Source organism: Rattus norvegicus, chromosome 3 (assembly GCF_021556685.1).
Source record: "Rattus norvegicus strain SHRSP/BbbUtx chromosome 3, alternate assembly SHRSP_T2T, whole genome shotgun sequence".
In the NCBI taxonomy this organism is placed as follows: Eukaryota; Metazoa; Chordata; class Mammalia; order Rodentia; family Muridae; genus Rattus; species Rattus norvegicus.
In genome coordinates, this window is record NC_141536.1 from 141,741,426 (window position 1) to 141,759,534 (window position 18,109).

General features: G+C 46.1%; 1 protein-coding gene across 6 annotated transcripts in view; it reads left to right on the forward strand.

The window, feature by feature from the left end:
* Kif3b (kinesin family member 3B) overlaps positions 1-18,109 on the forward strand; it is a 39,498-nt gene that overhangs the window by 12,750 nt on the left and 8,639 nt on the right. For 4 of the 6 annotated variants that reach the window (NM_001106529.1, XM_087651072.1, XM_087651070.1 and 1 more), the window contains 6 exons: positions 9,648-11,115; positions 14,130-14,231; positions 14,428-14,550; positions 14,641-14,759; positions 17,210-17,323; positions 17,964-18,069. In NM_001106529.1, the coding sequence (NP_001099999.1) occupies positions 9,712-11,115; positions 14,130-14,231; positions 14,428-14,550; positions 14,641-14,759; positions 17,210-17,323; positions 17,964-18,069 (1,968 nt within the window). In that variant the 5' untranslated portion in view covers positions 9,648-9,711. Of the gene's footprint in view, positions 1-5,019; positions 5,319-9,647; positions 11,116-14,129; positions 14,232-14,427; positions 14,551-14,640; positions 14,760-17,209; positions 17,324-17,963; positions 18,070-18,109 lie in introns of those variants that run through there. The other 2 variants (XM_087651069.1, XM_087651068.1) reach the window with 2 other exon arrangements.

Below are 18,109 nucleotides of genomic sequence, written 5' to 3' on the forward strand. Positions count from 1 at the left end.
TTGGTTTTTAGAGAGGGTCTTAAAGAGGCAGGACTGGCCGGGTGGTCACTTGCTCTGTGGACCAGGCTGGCCTCAAATACACAGAGATCCACCTGTCTCTGCCTCTACTGGGATTAAAGGTGTGTGGACCATGCCTAGCCCTTTACATAAGCTTCTTAAGACAGAGCTAGCGAGGGCAGAGGCCAGAGCTCGTGCTCAGTTTTACACCTATCAAATTCTAATTTTTTTATTACACTAAGCAATATTTTAGATGTATTTTTATGTGTTTGTTTTGCCTGCATGTGTATCCACATCCTGTTTGCATGCCTGGTACCTGCAGAGGCTTTGTGCCCCTGGCATGGGGTTTGCCAATGGCTGGAAACTGAACTCAGGTTATCTGCAAAAGCTAGTCCTCTAACTGCTGAGCCATCTCCTCAAAAAAAAAAAAAGATGTATTATTTTTACTTATGTGTGCTTATGAGTATATGGCATGTATGTTTAGTTGCATAAAGAGGCCACAAGAGGGAGGTAGGTCCCTGAAGCTGCTGTTATTGACCATCGTAAGATGCTGTGTGGGTTCTGGGAACTGAACCTGTGTCCTCTGTAAGATAAGCAGTGCTCTTAACCACTGAACCCTCTCCTCAACCCCCTAATTTAATTGTTTTAACTAGGTAATCCATTAGCATTATTCACAAATGTTTTTGTTTCTGAGATGGGGCTCATGTGTTTTGTGTGTCTTAGGCCAGCTTCCAACCCTGTGTAGCTGACGATGACTTTGAATGCTTGCCCTCCTTGTCACCATCTCCTGGGGCTGGGGTTGTAGCTGTGTACCATCATGTCCGGGTTTATTTGGTGCTGGCAATCAAACCCAGGGTTTGTTTTATGCTCAGCAAGCCTCTACCAACCTAGCTGCATCCTTAGCCCATGATTTTAAAAGATTGACTGGATAGCATCTCCCCATGATTCAAAATCCAGTGGGTATGAAAGAGCAAACAATGAAGTTCTTTTCCTGCCCTGGCCCTCAGCACCTTGGCTCATTTAAGGTAAACCAGCCTGACCTGACAACCATTACTGCTGTCTGGCTCTCAGTTCTCCCTCCTGTAAGTAGAGGTTGGATTTTGTTGTTATTTTGAGACAAGATGACCAAGTATGGCTCAGACTGGCATTCAAGTCACCACTGTTTCGACTACAGTGTGACACTACACCTGGCTTCCTTATTTTATTCACTTATGAGAAAATGCAGAACTAGCCAGGTGATGGTGGGGCACACCTTTAACCCTACTACTGAGAGGTAGAAGCAGGCCATCTCTGTGGGTTCAAGGCCAGCCTTGTCTACAGAGCAAGTTCCAAGACAGCCAGTATTGCACAGCTACAACCTCAGCAGCAGGGGCTGGGGGAGGCAAGGATTGGGCAAGCATTCAAAGTCATCCTCAGCTACACAGGACTGGAAGCTGGCCTAAGACACACAAGACACGAGGACCCCTAACTCAGAGGGAGGGAGGGAGGGAGGGAGGGAGGGAGGGAGAGGAGATAGATAGATAGATAGATAGATAGATAGATAGATAGATAGAAAGAATGAGAATGCAAAACTAGTCCTCAATGCAAGTTTTATGTTCTTTTAAATAGTCAGCAAGGTATGTTTTGTATCTTTTATAACTAGAGATGAACAAATTCAGTGTGTGTGTGTGGTGTGTGTGTGTGTGTGTGTGTGTGTGTGTGTGTGTGTGTGAACAAAGTCTTATTACCTTATACTGGCCATAAATCCCTGGGTCCTGGTGATCCTCCCAGCCCAGCCTCCCTGTGCTGGAGTTGCAGGTGTGAGTCACTGCCCATCTAGACACATTGTAATTCCTGTTGTGATAATGCCATTCTAGGAACTAGGGTGCAGAATGTACTTGCCAGCTGGTGGGCCCCAGAATTTCAGAGTCCTGATACAGATACTAACGGTCCTCTAGGCGAAGCTGGCGGTGGAGGATTTCAGAGTCCTGATACCGACAACTAAGTCGGCCGTGGAGATGGCTTAGCCTGGCTGACAGCGTTGCTTTTCTCTCCCTGTGGTGCTTTTCTGTCCGAGCACATGATCCAGTGCTGCATTTCAAACACTCAGTCCTTGAACCGGGCCAGTTAGTTGGCAGGTGTTTCCTGGGCTCTTAGAGGACCTGAGTTACAGTGTGCTGATTAGAGCTGTACTAATGTGCGCTCTGTGTCTGCGACTGTTCTTGCAGAGCTGTCCCTGTAGAACTGCCAGACATTTTCTATCTGCATTTCGAGAAGCTGCACACCATGAGAGGAGGATTTGGAAGATACAGATATGTTGGAGGAACAGGGAAATCTGTATTCCCATCACCAAAGTGAGCCACCGCTCATGCTTTGTTGAATGTTTATTTTTATATAGTCAGGATGACATGAAGCCATGCAATTTTTTTTTCATCTTTATTAACTTGGGTATTTCTTATTTACATTTCAATTGTTATTCCCTTTCCCGGTTTCTGGGCCAACATCCCCCTGACCCCTTCCCCTCCCCTTCTCTATGGGTGTTCCCTTCCCCATCCTCCCCCCATTACCGCCCTCCCCCCAGCAATCACGTTCACTGGGGGTTCAGTCTTGAAGCCATGCAATTTTATAAATGGCTTTTTCATTTATCACCATTTTCTAGTCATTTTAGAGCCTTTTTTTTTTTTTTTGGTAAAACTGGGTACTTGTGAGGAGGAGACAAACTCTCACTGTATTCCCCAGACTGATCTTAAAGTCAAGCTCAAGTGGGCTCTGGCTTGGTTGGCATCTGGGGTCAGCCAATACCAAGTGTCTTTTAAGGATGGAAGTGTAGTGAGCTTTTCTTTCCCTTTTCTTTTTGAGACAGGGTTTTACCATGTAGCCATGTCTGTCATGAAACTTGCTTTGCAGATCAGCCTAGCCTGGAACTCACAGTGACTCCCTCTCCAGCGCTAGGGTTAAAAGTTTAGCTGGTGTCTTGTTTGCTCTCTTTAGTTTTAAAAGAGAAATGATGAAACGTTGCAAGTGAAGTTGAATCTGTCTCTCTCTCTGGTTACATTTTCTAACGTGTTTCCTCCATTGTCCAGTTTGGACAGTGGACAACCGTCATCTGGTGCAAACCACTCTCTATAACTTGATATGGGTTGGTTGGTATTTTTGGGAACCGGGTCCCATTTGGTCAGTGTCAGTCTGGACTAAAACTTGTCAATTCAAGGATTAGCTAACTTTTTCTGTAAAAGTCTAGATGGGAGATACTGTGGGTGTGGGAGTGGAGAGCTTATTTTCTCTGCTGAAGCCACTGCGCTGCACTGGTTTGTAGTCACTGTAGCGCTAGGCGCATGCAGAGCAGGGTCATGGCTGTGTGTCAGCGAAGCGTGTTACAGAGATGGGCATGGACCTGATTTGGGCTGTGCTCTGCAGACCTCTTATGTATTGCTTTTAAAAATATATATATTTATTTTCTATATGTGAGTACACTGTCACCATCTTCAGACACACCAGAAGGGGGCATCAGGTCTCATTACAGATGGTTGTGAGCCACCATGTGGGTGGTGGGAATTGAACTCAGGACCTCTGGAAGAGCAGTCAGTGCTCTTAACCGCTGAGCCACCTCTCCAGCCCCTTGTTTTGTTTTGTTGTGTTCAATCTCCAGCCCTTACTTACTACTTTTGCCACTGCTGTATTGGACTAGCTGCAGTGTGGGTGTACTATACTTTAGTTTCTGACTTTTCTGTAAATGGATCTGGAGGCGTCCACTTTGTTTTCTGATGTAGCGCTGCTGAGCTGCAGTGGTAGCTCAGTCGGTGAAGTGTTCGCATAAACTAGACATGGTGGCACATGCCTGGGATGCTGCCACTGGGGAGATAGAGGCAGGAGAGTCCTAAGTTCATGCTGGCCTTAGTTAAATGGTGAGTTTGAGGCCAGCCTGGGCTACATAAGACCCTGTCTCAAAAGCAAAAAAGAAGCGTCCTTTCTGTTTCTGCACACATGCGAGGTTCCATCAGGACATGAATATGTGCAGAAATTCTAGTTGCTGAGGGCTTTGATGCTACAAGCTGAGCCTGGAATTCCCATGGCTTAAGGACAGCTGTACCACGGAGCTGCAGCTTGTCCTATTTTTTTTTCTTTGAGTCAGGGTCTCACCGTGTAGCCAGCCATAGCTGGCCTAGATCCTACCAATCGGTAGGCTCACAGGCATGCACCGCCATGTCTAGTTTATGCAAGTCCTCCACTATGTAGACCAGGTTCCCCTTGAACTCATAGAGCTCTGCCTACCTCAGCCTCCTGAGTGCTGGGCTGGGTTTTTTGGTTTTGTTTTTTTGTTTTGGTTTTTTAGTTAGATGTATTTATTTTGTATGGATGTGTTTGTGACTGTGTGTGTGTGAGAATGTGTGCATTCGTGTGCCTGTCATTTTGTATGTGTGGAAGTCAAGTCAACCTTTGGGAGTCCATTCTCTCATTCTGTCAGGTGGGTTCCAGAGACGAAAGTTGTCAGACTTGGCAGCAAGCATCTACCCAATGAGCCATTTCACTGGCCCTCCCTGATTGATTGGTTGGTTGGTTGATTGATTGATTGATTGATTGACACAGGGTCTAACTGTAGCTCTGACTGATCTGGAACTTACCATGTAGACCAGGCTGGCCTCAAACTCACAGATATCCACCTGCCTCCACCTCCTGAGTGCGAAGATGTGCATCACTGTGCCAGCCGCTGCCCTTGTGGGTTTTTTTTTTCTTTTTTTCGGAGCTGGGGACCAAACCCAGGGCCTTGTGCTTGCTAGGCAAGCGCTCTACCACTGAGCTAAATCCCCAACCCCGGGTTTTTGGTTTTTTTTTTAAACACCATACTGGACAAAAAAAAAATGTGCTCTGGGGACTGGGGGTGTGGTTCCGTGGTATAGTGCTTGTGTAGCACATACAAAGTTATGGCCTCAATGACCACACTTACACTTTAGAAAACCAAAATCATTTCATGTCCATTTGTGACCCTCTGTCCTAGGAGCACATAGTCGCTCAGAATGTAGTCCACACCAAATTCTAGACTTTGAGATGAGTCTCCATGACAACCAGCAAGGGCAACATGAATTCAAAATGAAGTACTTAGGGAAGAGTGTGGAAGACTGTGGTCCCCTGAGAAGCAGGTAACTGATCTTCTCAGCAAGCACAAACCACAAGGTTGAAGAACACAGCATGGCACAGCCAGTCAGCCAGTGGGTGTTTACCAGGGACGAAGGGTCTGACAGAAAAGGTTCTCAGGAAGCAGGGGACAGGTTGCTGACCGAACTGCTGGATTTCTCTCAAGATTTAACACTCTGTGATTAGACCTGCAGGAGAGCAGAAAGAAGGTAATGAGAGAGTCCAGCATCATCCCAAGAATGCCCTCTGTGCTGAGGAGGACCCAGACTAAGATTTGAAGTCCCGGGGGCAGGAAGTTGAATTGAAATAGAATTAGTCTTCCTGAAGTAAAACATCAATAATACATGGCGACCAGCCTCGCCGTGTAAGCTCAGAAAAGAAATGTGTTGAGAGTTGAGGAGATTGAATGAGAGGACTCATTTTGAGGAGTTCCTTCCTTTGTTAGGAGTTTTGAAGATGAATGTGGATCATTAAACACTTCCTTGTTTCCCATCATACATCACAGCTCTAAAAATGTACGGAGCTGTAATGAAGTCAGCAGGCCCTCGGGTCGTCTTTGCATAGGATTTTTATGCAGCAGACTCAGGCCACATGTCTTCACAGGTGTGAGTGGGACAGGCAGACTGCCGCCTCAGGAGGACGCCATGCACAGGATGCTGTCTGCTCACAGTCCAGCCCCCTTAGACTCGGCAGACTCCCTCCCTGTCCAGCCGCCAGGTGCTGCATCTGATGCCTTCCCCAGGGAGGCTCTGAGGCCAGTGTTTCCCTTTGTACCCACACCAGCTCGCTAGGCTTCGGCTGGAATTGGGAGAGGTGTGGCATGTCCTAGTTTGCTTTGTGTTGCTGTGGTAAAACTCCACGGCCTACAGAACTTGGGGAGGCAGGGGGATTGATTGGCTTGCAGGTCACAGTCCATCATGAAGGAAACCCAATCAGGAACTCAAAGCAGGAACCCGCATGCAAGGCTACGGAGGAGCACTGCTTACTGACTTCTCCTGGCTGGCTCAGCCTGCTTTCTTATACAACCCAGGGCCACCTGGCCAGTGATGGCACCAGCCACTGTGGTCTTGCAGGTCAGACCTGAGTCCTGAGAATGCCCCCTAGGTTTGCCTTCAGGGAGCTCTGAGGGGGCTTTTCTTGGCTGCGGTTCCTCAAATGGATGTAGTTGATGAAAACCAACTAACGAGAGGTGACTGGGCACAGTTACAGCTGGGGACAGCCACAGAAGGAAGAGCCATTCCAACGCTTGCTCTCCCTGTTTTCACACCTTTTAAATTAATTCATCAGTTTGTTTGACACAGGATCTCAGTATGTAAACCTGGCTGACCTGGAACTCTCTGTGTAGACCAGGGTGATCCAGGCTGGGATTAAAGGTGTGACCACTATGCCTGGCTTTAGCATCTGGTTCTTTCTTCCCATCTGACAACATTCCTATCTGATTTTATTTTTTTAAACTTTGTAAAATATTTTATTTTATTTCTGTGTATGAGTGTTTTGCTCACATGTATGCCTGATGCCCAGAGAGACCAGGAGAGGGTGTGACATCCCATTACAGATGGTTGTGAGCCACCATGTGGTTGCTGGGATTTGAACTCAGGACCTCTGGAAGAGCAGTCAGTGTCTTAACCGCTGAGCTGTCTCTCCAGCCCGATGGGGTTTAGTTCTTATTGGGTGCCAGTGAGTATTCGATCTCATCTTTTAAAAGTGGGAAACTACAAACTAATTAGTAGAAAATTGTTGTTTAGCCAAAATTAAGGTTTAGCCATGTAGTCTGTGCAGTGACCATTTATGACAGTTTTAGAAGGATTTTCTCTTTGTCTTTTTTCTTTTACATTCGGAGAATTGAAGCTGTGGCTCCCATGTTCTAAGCGTGTGCTCTTCTGCTGAGCCCCACCTCCACCCCAAACCCTGTAATGGTCACTTTGACCCATCGTCATAGAAGCATCTGGGCACGGTAGAGACATTGTAAGCACCTTTGCCAGTGCCTTGAGGTTTGCTGGTCACCCTAAAGAAAGGTGAGGGACCTGTGTTTGCAGAACTTTCAGAAGACACATTCAGAGAGTAAGAGCTACTCAGGTTCTTCATTCTAATTTTTTTTTTCTTTTTTTTCGGAGCTGGGGACCGAACCCACGGCCTTTCGGTTGCTAGGCAAGCGCTCTACCGCTGAGCTAAATCCCCAACCCCCTTCATTCTAATTTTTATTTTTGCTTTTTGTGTAATACTTTTTACCAATTCTTTGAGAATGACACACAGTGTACCTTGGTCATATGTGCCCTAACTTACCTTTTATTTTCCCCACATCTCCCTTCCATGGCCCCTTTCACGTCCTGGTTCTTTTCTCTTACTTTTTGTCTTTTAATAATCCACCCAGTCCAGCTAATTCTGTTCATATACTCCTGGATATGTCTATCCACTAGAGGGTGAAGACCTACAGGGGCCAACACTCAAAGTCGACCACTCTCCCCAGGAGTCCTCAACAGTCAGTAGTTCCTTAGGGAGAGCTGTAGAATGTTGACTGGCTTGATCTTCATCTATGAAAGCCAGCCTGCAAGATTCGCCCTGATCAGCTCCAGCTGATTCCTTCACCCTCTGTGACCAAGGGTGTGGTGTCTTCAGCAGGAGGCTTTCACCATTGAGTTCTGGTGGGTAGCCAGGAGCACTCACAGTGGTCTTTATTATTTGTGGGTCTCTGGGACACCCCTGACCAACCAGTTGAGGAGAGGCATCCCACATGTGGCACTGGACTTTTTTGATTTGTCAACTATGGCTTCTGGGAGGAGCATTGGCATCCTTTTAGGATAACTCCAACTATTCTGTGTGTACAGTTACAAATACATACATTCTTTACTCAGCAATTCAACTTCTAGGAATTTATTTCTATATGTTTGTCTATATGTGGAATGATTATATGTCCTAGGTTCTCAGGATGGACTCTCAAGGACAGGTAAAGTGTGTCTGTTTTTCTGTTTGAGACGGATCTTACTATGTAGCCCAACCTGGCCTGCATAATCTTCCTGCCGTGGCTGGGTAAGTGCAGGGATTATAGGTATGCACCACCACATCCAGCAGCCTAAGTGTGCCTATAGCATAGAGGCGAAATACGCTGCAACGATCTATACAATGGGGCTCCCCACCCCCACCCCCGTTTGTTTAGTTCTTTACCTGTTCATTTTCTTGTGTGCTTTTCATGTATTTATTTTGGTGCTAGGTTTGAGTTAGCCTTTGTTTGCTAACATGTACTCTATTGTTAAACTAGACCTCAGCCAGGATTTTCCACTAGGGTTCACTCTTAGGTTCCCTGTTTAAGCTCATACTGTGTAAACTACACTCTGTGCTTCCCTTATTTAATTAATATATCTTGACATGAATTTGCTTAGCTTAACAATAAAAACTATGCCACATTCCTCTGTACATATTTAATCACCCCCTCTTGATGGAAACTGGAGTTGTCCCCACTCTCTGGCTATCACAGTGTCACAGCTAATTTCCTAGGAGAGATATGTCTCTATATAAGACATAGGATAGAATCTTAGAATTGTTTGGTCAGAAGGGCTGTATGTTGAAAAATTGAAAACAGTTTTTATTATATTCTATTTATCTGTTTGTATACCAATGTACACAGTTGTGGAATATATCAAGGTCAAAGAACACCTATTGAATTTCTACCATGTGAGTCTTGGGGACTGAACTCAGATCCTGAGGTTTGGTGGTGGGTTCCTTGGTGAGCTCTCTTGCTGGCCTTTGCACATTTAAAATAGTTTCAAGTTGTTGTCCTTAGGGGTTTAGTAATTCATAGAATAGAAGGTCACCAGACTTTTAAAAGACTTCCAATAAGGGTAGAGAGATAAGAATGCTTGATGCTCTTCCAACAAAGCAAAGTTCAGTTTCCAGTGCCCCTGTCAGATGGGTCAGAGCAATCTGTAGCACAGCCTCAGGGATCGTACAGCCTCCTCTGGCCTCCGTTGGTGTCTGCACTTGTACACCTTTCCACACAGAAACACACACACACATAAGTAAAGTAGACCCTCTGGGATGGGTTAGGGAGGGAGGCACATGCACTTTAATCCCGGCACTTGAGAGGCAGAGACTGGCAGATCTCTGAGCTCCAGGCAGCCTGGTCTACAGAGTGAGTTTCAGGACAGCCAAGGATACACAGAGAAACCCTGTCTTGAGAACCAAAAAACAAAAAAAAAAAAAAACAAAAAAAACAAACCAATAATAGCAATAAAAATAAAGGTGTGATACTTCATGCTTATAATCCTACCACATGTAATTTTTTTCTCTAAAAAGAAAAGAAGATAAAATGCATTCTGTAGTGTAAAATGAAATATTGATTGAGGGTGAATACAAATTAATCTTAGTGGACTGCAGTCTTTTTACTTCTGAAGCTGGCTAAGGTCCCAGGAGAAATACCTGGTGCAGTAAAGTAGCTAAATATGGCTGTCAGAAGGTCAGCAGGTAAAAACTGTGTGCCTACTGCTGTCAGGCAGGCTCTGGTGACAACAGTACCATGCTCACTACTTTTGTCTTTTTTCTAGAACCTTAGCATCTCGAGCCATTTTGGATTTGTAGCCCTCAAGGATAAGCTGGTCAGAGTTCATCATGTCCAAGTTAAAAAGCTCAGAGTCAGTCCGGGTGGTAGTTCGCTGTCGGCCTATGAATGGCAAGGAAAAGGCTGCTGCTTATGACAAGGTGGTAGATGTGGATGTGAAGCTGGGGCAGGTGTCTGTGAAGAACCCCAAAGGCACATCCCATGAGATGCCCAAGACCTTCACCTTTGATGCTGTATATGATTGGAACGCCAAGCAGTTTGAACTCTATGATGAGACATTCCGACCACTTGTGGACTCTGTCCTGCAGGGTTTCAATGGCACAATTTTTGCCTACGGACAAACAGGAACTGGGAAAACCTATACCATGGAAGGAGTCCGTGGTGACCCTGAAAAAAGAGGGGTCATCCCCAACTCCTTTGATCACATCTTCACCCACATCTCTCGATCGCAGAATCAGCAGTATCTGGTCAGGGCATCTTACTTAGAGATCTATCAGGAAGAGATCCGAGACTTGCTTTCAAAGGATCAGACCAAAAGGCTGGAGCTCAAAGAGAGACCAGATACAGGAGTGTACGTGAAGGATTTGTCGTCTTTTGTCACCAAGAGTGTGAAGGAGATAGAGCATGTGATGAATGTGGGAAACCAGAACCGGTCGGTTGGTGCCACCAACATGAACGAGCATAGCTCGCGGTCGCATGCGATCTTTGTCATCACGGTTGAATGCAGCGAGGTGGGCCTGGACGGTGAAAACCACATCCGAGTAGGAAAACTGAACCTTGTAGATCTTGCTGGCAGTGAGCGGCAAGCCAAGACTGGAGCTCAAGGGGAAAGACTGAAGGAAGCGACCAAGATCAACCTGTCCCTTTCAGCCTTGGGTAATGTTATCTCTGCCCTTGTAGATGGCAAAAGCACCCATATTCCATATAGAGACTCAAAACTGACCAGGCTTCTCCAGGATTCCCTTGGTGGCAATGCCAAAACTGTGATGGTAGCCAATGTGGGGCCTGCCTCTTACAATGTAGAAGAGACCCTGACCACTCTGAGATATGCCAACCGTGCCAAAAACATTAAGAACAAGCCAAGGGTCAATGAGGACCCAAAGGATGCTCTGCTTCGTGAATTCCAAGAAGAAATTGCTCGGCTCAAGGCCCAGCTGGAAAAACGTTCCATTGGCAGGAGGAAGAGGCGAGAGAAGCGGAGGGAAGGTGGTGGCAGTGGTGGGGGTGGGGAAGAGGAGGAGGAGGAGGGAGAAGAGGGTGAGGAGGAAGGGGATGATAAGGATGATTACTGGCGGGAACAGCAAGAAAAACTGGAGATTGAGAAGCGGGCCATTGTAGAGGACCACAGCTTGGTTGCAGAGGAGAAGATGAGGCTGCTGAAGGAGAAGGAGAAAAAGATGGAGGACCTGCGGCGGGAGAAGGACGCTGCTGAGATGCTGGGTGCCAAAATCAAGGTAACGTACGCTTCCGTGCTGTACTGGCCCTTTCCCTCTCAGCTCCTTTTCTTAGGTCAAAAACTTATTCAGCTAGGGCCTTGGCCTGGTGACACATGCCTTTAATCCCTACACCCAGGAGGCAGAGGCAGGTGGATCTCTTGTGAGGCCTGTATAGTAAGTTCAGGATGGCCAGCTACAGAGTGAGACCCTCTTCCCCCAATAATAGTTGAAATCACATTACATGAAGAATAATAATGGTCAAGTGTGTGCACTTTATGAAGACCAGCGATAAAACCAGTACCCAGACATTGCTGCTTCTACTACGGAATAGGACATCTCTCCTCCCACCATGTCTCCTCCTCTTCTCCCCCCCTTAAAGAACATGAATTTTTAAATTATTTAATATTTCTGTTTATATTTTTGAATCAGGGTTTTTCTATGTAATCCAGTCTGGCCCTGAGTCACAGCAGTCCTCCTGCTTCAGCTTACTCAATAATAGAGTGCTATGCCCAGCATTTTTTCTAAGGCAGGGTGTCATACGTATAGCCCAGAATAGCCTTGAACTTGATAGTAGCCAGAACGAGCACAGGCATGTGCACCGTGCATGCTTCATGTGGTGCTGGGAATCACAGCCTTGAGTGCCTGTGGGACAAACACTGCCCACTGAGCCACAGCCTCAGCTGCCATCTCCTTAGATGCCCTCCCCCAGGGTTGTCATCTGGAAGCCAGCGTGTGTTCTTCTCTGGCTTGTCTTTGTTTTAGCTCATCTGTCCAGTTCACATGGGCTGCTGCTTAGCTGCTAGCACGGTTCGCTTTTACTTGCCAGCGCTCTGTCCCTAAGAACCTGCACTGACACCTGTGGTGGTGTGGTTGTGTCCAGCACTGTCACTGTTCCAAATATTCTGTGGTGCTCCACTTTCCTCTTAATGTGGGCCATTTCCATGTTTGAAACCATTCTTGTGCTTGCCACTCTTATATACTACAGTGATTCATTTTTTAAAAAAAGATTTATTTTATGTGAGTATACTGCAGCTGTCTTCAGACACACACTTAGTGCATCGGATCCCACTACAGATGGTTGTGAGCCACCATGTGGTTACTGGGAATTGAACTCAGGACCTCTGGAAGAGCACTCAGAGCTCTTAACCGCTGAGCCGTCTCTCCAGCCCCTAGAGTGAATCTTTTGAAGCACCCACCTGCTTTACTCCTCATTCTACTAACAGTGGTGATTGTCTGACTAACTTTGATGCATTTATGGCCCTAAAGCAGTGCCTGTGAGATTTTAGCCCAGAACCCTGGTTGTATACTCAGGTTATACTGTACAGTACTTCTGGTTAGTTCTACCAAAAAGTTGAAACTCAACCCCCAACCTGCCCCCTACCACCATTTCTCTGTGCTGTTCTGTTACAGGGGCCTCTGAACCCAATGTGCATAGAGGCTCCTGACATCTGCTTGCTTTTCCTTAGAGGCTGGGTGATTATCTTGAGTGTGAAGACCCCTTAGCTTTGTGTTGTCCATCTAGCGCAGTGTTCTGTTCCCTTGGGTGTCCAGCTTTGGGCTGTCAGTGGGCTCTGACGGCCAAGGAGACTGCAAAGGTGGTTCCAGAGGTCTGAGATGGCCACCAAATGAGCTCAATCCGGAATTCCTCTGAAGTATTGGATTCTTACTGAATTTAAAGAAACCTTAATTTCTTTCCTAAAATATAGCCACATTTTCTCCCCCCTCCCACCTTGAGATGTGGTCTTGCCGTGTAGCTGTGGTTGTCATGGAGTTGTGTGGATCAAGATGCCCTTGAACTCATAGAAATCTGCTTGCCTCTGCCCTGAGTGCTGTGATTAAAGGTCCCAGTTGAAGTTTCTTAAGAGCAAGACTATGGACCTTTTGGTCTCTGAACTTGTGTTCCCCTGGCCTCGACACCATCTACATATTGAAGGCTCTCAGTCTGTGTAGCCTGCCCAGAGCTGTCTTCTAAACACCCAGGCTCCGTAGCTTTCCATCTCCCACAGCCATCAGCACTGGTGTCTACCTTCCTTACCTCAGTTGTCCCTGCTCGCTCTTCTTCCCTCTCTTTTGGTCTCCTTGGTCCCAGGGCCTCTTGTTCTTGCCTCATCAGGCTCCCTCGCCCATGCCCCCCTGCTCAGCAGCTTCCTGCCAGGGGTCCATAGCTGCTCTCTTCCTCCTCCTGTTTCGGGGGTGTGGTCTTAAGCAGTCTGGCTGTGCATTCTTGCTGGGCATGCCTGTCCGTGCTCCTTGAGGCTCTCAGGACCAAGCCTGGCTTCCTAACAGGGATCTGCGGCTTTTGCTCCAACCTCCATTGGCTGCATCAACTTCCTTATCCTACTCCTGTGCTAAAAATGGGAGTAGGACTTTTTTCTTAGTAGATCTTTATTTTTACTTCAGCTTTTTGTGTAGCTGTCCCTTCAGACAGGAAGCTGTCCCCAACTTCCTCTTAAAGCTTGACTCCTCTCCCTTCAGTGTGCCTCTCCCATTAATTACTCAAACTTTCTTCCTGATAGCATCCCATACATCTGGTTTACTTGTCTATGTCCCTAGGTGGACTCTAAGTCTCTGGTCTGTAGTACACCAGATATGTGTAGAGTGGGTCAGTGCCATGGATGAACAACCCAATAAACGACTTTGTTAAAAAAAAACAAAAAATCCCCAAACCCTGAAAAACACAAATGTTTCAAGCAACCGGACCTTCAGCGTCATCTGGTGAGGCCCCATCCAGCTATGGGCAGGGCGCATTGATATTCCCCAGACTGGCTTTTTGCTTGCTTGTTTTTGGGGAGTTGTTTTTGTTGTTGTTGTTGTTGTTTTGTTTTGTTTTGTTTTGTTTTGTTTTTGGACAGGGTCTCAATATGTACCTCAGGCTGGCCTGTAACTTAAAATCTCCTAGCCTTAGTCTTATGAATGTTGGGACCACAGGCATGGACCATTATGCTTAGCCAGTCATGAGCCTGTCTGTCCTGTGAGGGGCTGTGTTCTGGGAGAGACCCTACAGGATGGATTTTCCTTTGTTCCTCACTCAGGCCATGGAGAGTAAGCTGCTTGTTGGAGGAAAAAATATAGTAGATCATACAAACGAGCAGCAGAAGATCTTGGAACAGAAGCGCCAGGAGATCGCAGAGCAGGTAACCTTGCGTTCTTGTATGGGGAGGAAGGCATGCACTGACACCAGGCCACAGAGCCTGTGGGATGAGATCAGCTCCAGAGGGAACGGCAGGAGCTGTCAGCCCATGCTAGCCAGAGACCGACTAGGAGCGTCCAGCCCGTATTGTCTAGACATGGTCACTAGGGCAAGCTGATGGATTTTGTGATATTGCTCAGAAACGTCGAGAAAGAGAAATTCAGCAGCAGATGGAGAGTCGAGATGAGGAGACCTTGGAACTGAAAGAGACGTATACCTCATTGCAGCAAGAGGTAGACATCAAGACCAAAAAACTCAAAAAGGTAGGAGACAGGGGTGCTGGGAGCCCTGGGGGAAGGGCTACACCATCTTTGAACAGCCTTTCCTCATCTGTGTCTCCCCCGGCTCTATAGCTATTTTCCAAGCTTCAGGCTGTGAAGGCTGAGATCCATGACCTCCAAGAAGAACACATCAAAGAGCGCCAGGAGCTGGAGCAGACGCAGAATGAGCTCACCAGAGAGCTAAAGCTCAAGTAAGTACCTGGCAGGTTCCTGCCAATGACTGGGTCTGGGAATGACTGTCCAGAGGACAGCCTACCTGCTTGCCAGTTCACCCTCTGTTCACCCTCTCGCCAGTTCACTGTCACCTGCTTGGTCCTGACAAGGTCACTTCATTTCAGCCTATTTCTTCCAGGTCACCATACAATCTCCCCATTTCTTCTCTGTTATTTTCTTGCCCCTTTATTGTAAACTTTATTTATTTATTTATTTATTTATTTATTTATTTATTTATTTATTTTATTGAGCTAATGGACACCAGAGTATTCTTCAACCAGAGTACTTTAAGACCATTCATTGTTCTCATGAAATCTGGGCTTTTTAGACAGGGTTTTATGTAGCTCAGTATGGTCTCAGATTTGCTCTGTAGCCAAGGCTGGCCTTGAACTCTGGGTGCTATGTACCATCACCCTAGTGATGGAAATCAAACCCAAGGCCCCATGCAAGTGCTCCTATGGAGTTGTGAACCCAGACCCCTGAGCAATGTGTTTTAATGCTCTGTAGTGGATAGAGTGTCATAGCATGTCTGTCATTGAGCGCTTGCTTGCAAGGTTGAGGCAGGAAGATCACAAGCTCAGCCCAGACTACACAGGGAGTTCTTAACTTAAAAATAAACAACCAGACCTTGGTTCCATTCCGAGCATACACGTAGTCATTTACAACCATCTGTAACTTCAGTTCCAGGAAATCTGACACCCTCTTCTGGTTTCTGTGGGCAACACAGTGGTGCCCAGGCATGTATACAGGCAAAACAAACACACAAACACACAAACAAACAAACAAACAAACAAACAAACCTCATGCACATAAAATGAAAAATCTCAGCTCGGCAGGTAAAGGTGCTCAGTGCAGCCCGAGTGACTGTGCTTGATCCTCAGGGTGCACATCAAGGTGGAAGGAGAGTTTATCTCACAGAGTTGTCCTCTGACCTCCACACATGCTTACACACACACACACACACACACACACACACACACATACACACACACGGGCACACAATAATAAACAATATAAATTTTGCTCTAGCAGTTCTTTTTTTCTTTTTTTTTTTTTTTCGGAGCTGGGGACCGAACCCAGGGGCTCTAGCAGTTCTCTTTGTAAGCATGTACTTCTCAAAAAAACAATCAGAATAAGAACTGTCAAAATACTAGTACTAGTCGTCATTGGATACTGGAATTATGAAAAATTATATTTTCTAATACATAAATAGAACCTTTGTAATCATATTGTGAAAAATAAGTTTTAAAACACCAAACACCCCTGGGTTCGGTCCCCAGCTCCGACAAAAAGAAAAGGAAAAAAACAAAAACAAAACAAACAAAAAAAACCACCAAACAACAAAAAGAGAAAATGTCACATCCTCAAACTGTTTGAGGAAGCCATTTTCTCTGTTATAATCTCTTTTTAAACATTTTTTAAATAGTCTGTTCCTTAGCACCCTGTGATGCTGAGACACTTATCCTGTGTCTGTCATATAGTATCACCCTTGGCATTGTTTGTTCTGAGGTTTTGAAATAATGGAGGCAAATATAGGCCAATCACAACCATAGAGATAACCTCGTAGGTTCCTATTTCCTGTTCAATATTTTTTTTATTATTCTTGCTTAGTAGCCTAGGTTGGCCTATAACTCACCTTGTAGCCCAGGGTGATCTTGAATTCATCATCTTCCTGCTTCAGCCTCCAATTGCAAGGACTGCAGTGTATATCTCCCTGATAGGTTGTTTGAGGCTTTCCTGGTCACTGGTCAGGTAGAGGCTTTTCTCAGGAATCATCTTTATTTTTTGCATTCAATTCTTACTACCTTGGATGATTAGAATTAGAATGGACAGTGTTCCAGCTTGAACAGCAAGTCACAGGGGTGGGAGAGCTTTCATCCCTAACCTGCATTCAGCACTGTGGAAGCCCATCAGCTTTGGGAAGCAAATGTTTGCCCTAGGATGGCTTCTATGTCACCCCACCCACCCACACACACACATACTCTCTTTGTCCACTCACATCCTTACTCTGCTTGTGCCTGGCTAAGATGACCTTTCCATATACCTGGACCGGCCACTCTTAGCACCTGTCACTTCTGTACTGCTATCTTTTGTATCAGGTGAGGACCGGGTGTCTTCCATGTTTGGATTTCAGCTCTGCGTATGATATTGGCCTGTAGTACTTGCTCAGTACTACAGTAGATGTTTGCTGAGTGACTTGACTCTTACCTCATTGCTCCATATATTCATGTGCACAGATAGCGAACACTTCGATTTATTTTGTTGTTGTTGTTTTTGGAGAAAGACTTTCACTGTAGTCTAGTATGGCATCATAGACTCAAGGAACCTCCTACCTCAGCTTCCCAGGTAGCTGAGACTATATAGGTGTGTGCATTGCCTGGCTCTACGTGCAGTCTTCTTCTGCATTCACCTATGTGTATTCTTACAGGCATCTTATTATAGAAAACTTTATTCCCTTGGAAGAGAAGAATAAAATTATGAATAGATCCTTTTTTGATGATGAAGAAGACCATTGGAAATTACATCCTATAACCAGACTGGAGTAAGTCACTGTTGACCTGAAGTAGGCTTGCCTGTGGGAAAACAAAGAATGTTGCAAGGTGGACTGGGGTGCTAGGATGTGGGGAGTGTGCACTGAAACTTGGAGCCTGCCTGCTGATGTTGTGGCAACCACGGGCCCAGGAGGTACAAGCTGGTACTAATTGTATTAGAAACTGGGAGGCTTTGTCACCCACGAACTAGTTAGGTATAGCGTTTCCCATTATCTCAAATTTTCCTTTCCCCTGTAAACCAAGTGTGCTAAGCCACAGGACAGAGGCATTATTTTGTATGTTAGCCTACACCTGGGCCATTCTGGGGCCCAGCTCTCTGTCACGAAGCAGGAGTAGTAGTATTGGTAGCTATACTTTTCTGCTGTCTACGAACAAGACAGTGACTGGGGTCCCTTCCAGTTAGAAAGAAACATGAAGCCCACATCTGAATCAGATGGCGCCTCAAGCAAAAAGCTAAGCAGTTATCAGGCTTCTGTCAAGCCTTGGTCTCAGAAGTTCCTGCTTTGAGTTCTTGCTCTGGCTTGGAGTACTTACCAGAGTACTCACTGAGTACGTATCCCATTGGCCTCATCTTGGGCTGTGGGGCATATTCCAGCAGGGCCTTAGCTTAACATTATCATCTGTTTTCAGGAACCAGCAGATGATGAAGAGGCCAGTCTCTGCCGTAGGATACAAGAGACCACTGAGCCAGCATGCACGGATGTCCATGATGATTCGGCCAGAGCCCCGGTACAGGGTGAGAAGACTGCTTGTGGATTTTAAAAACTAGTTGCAAT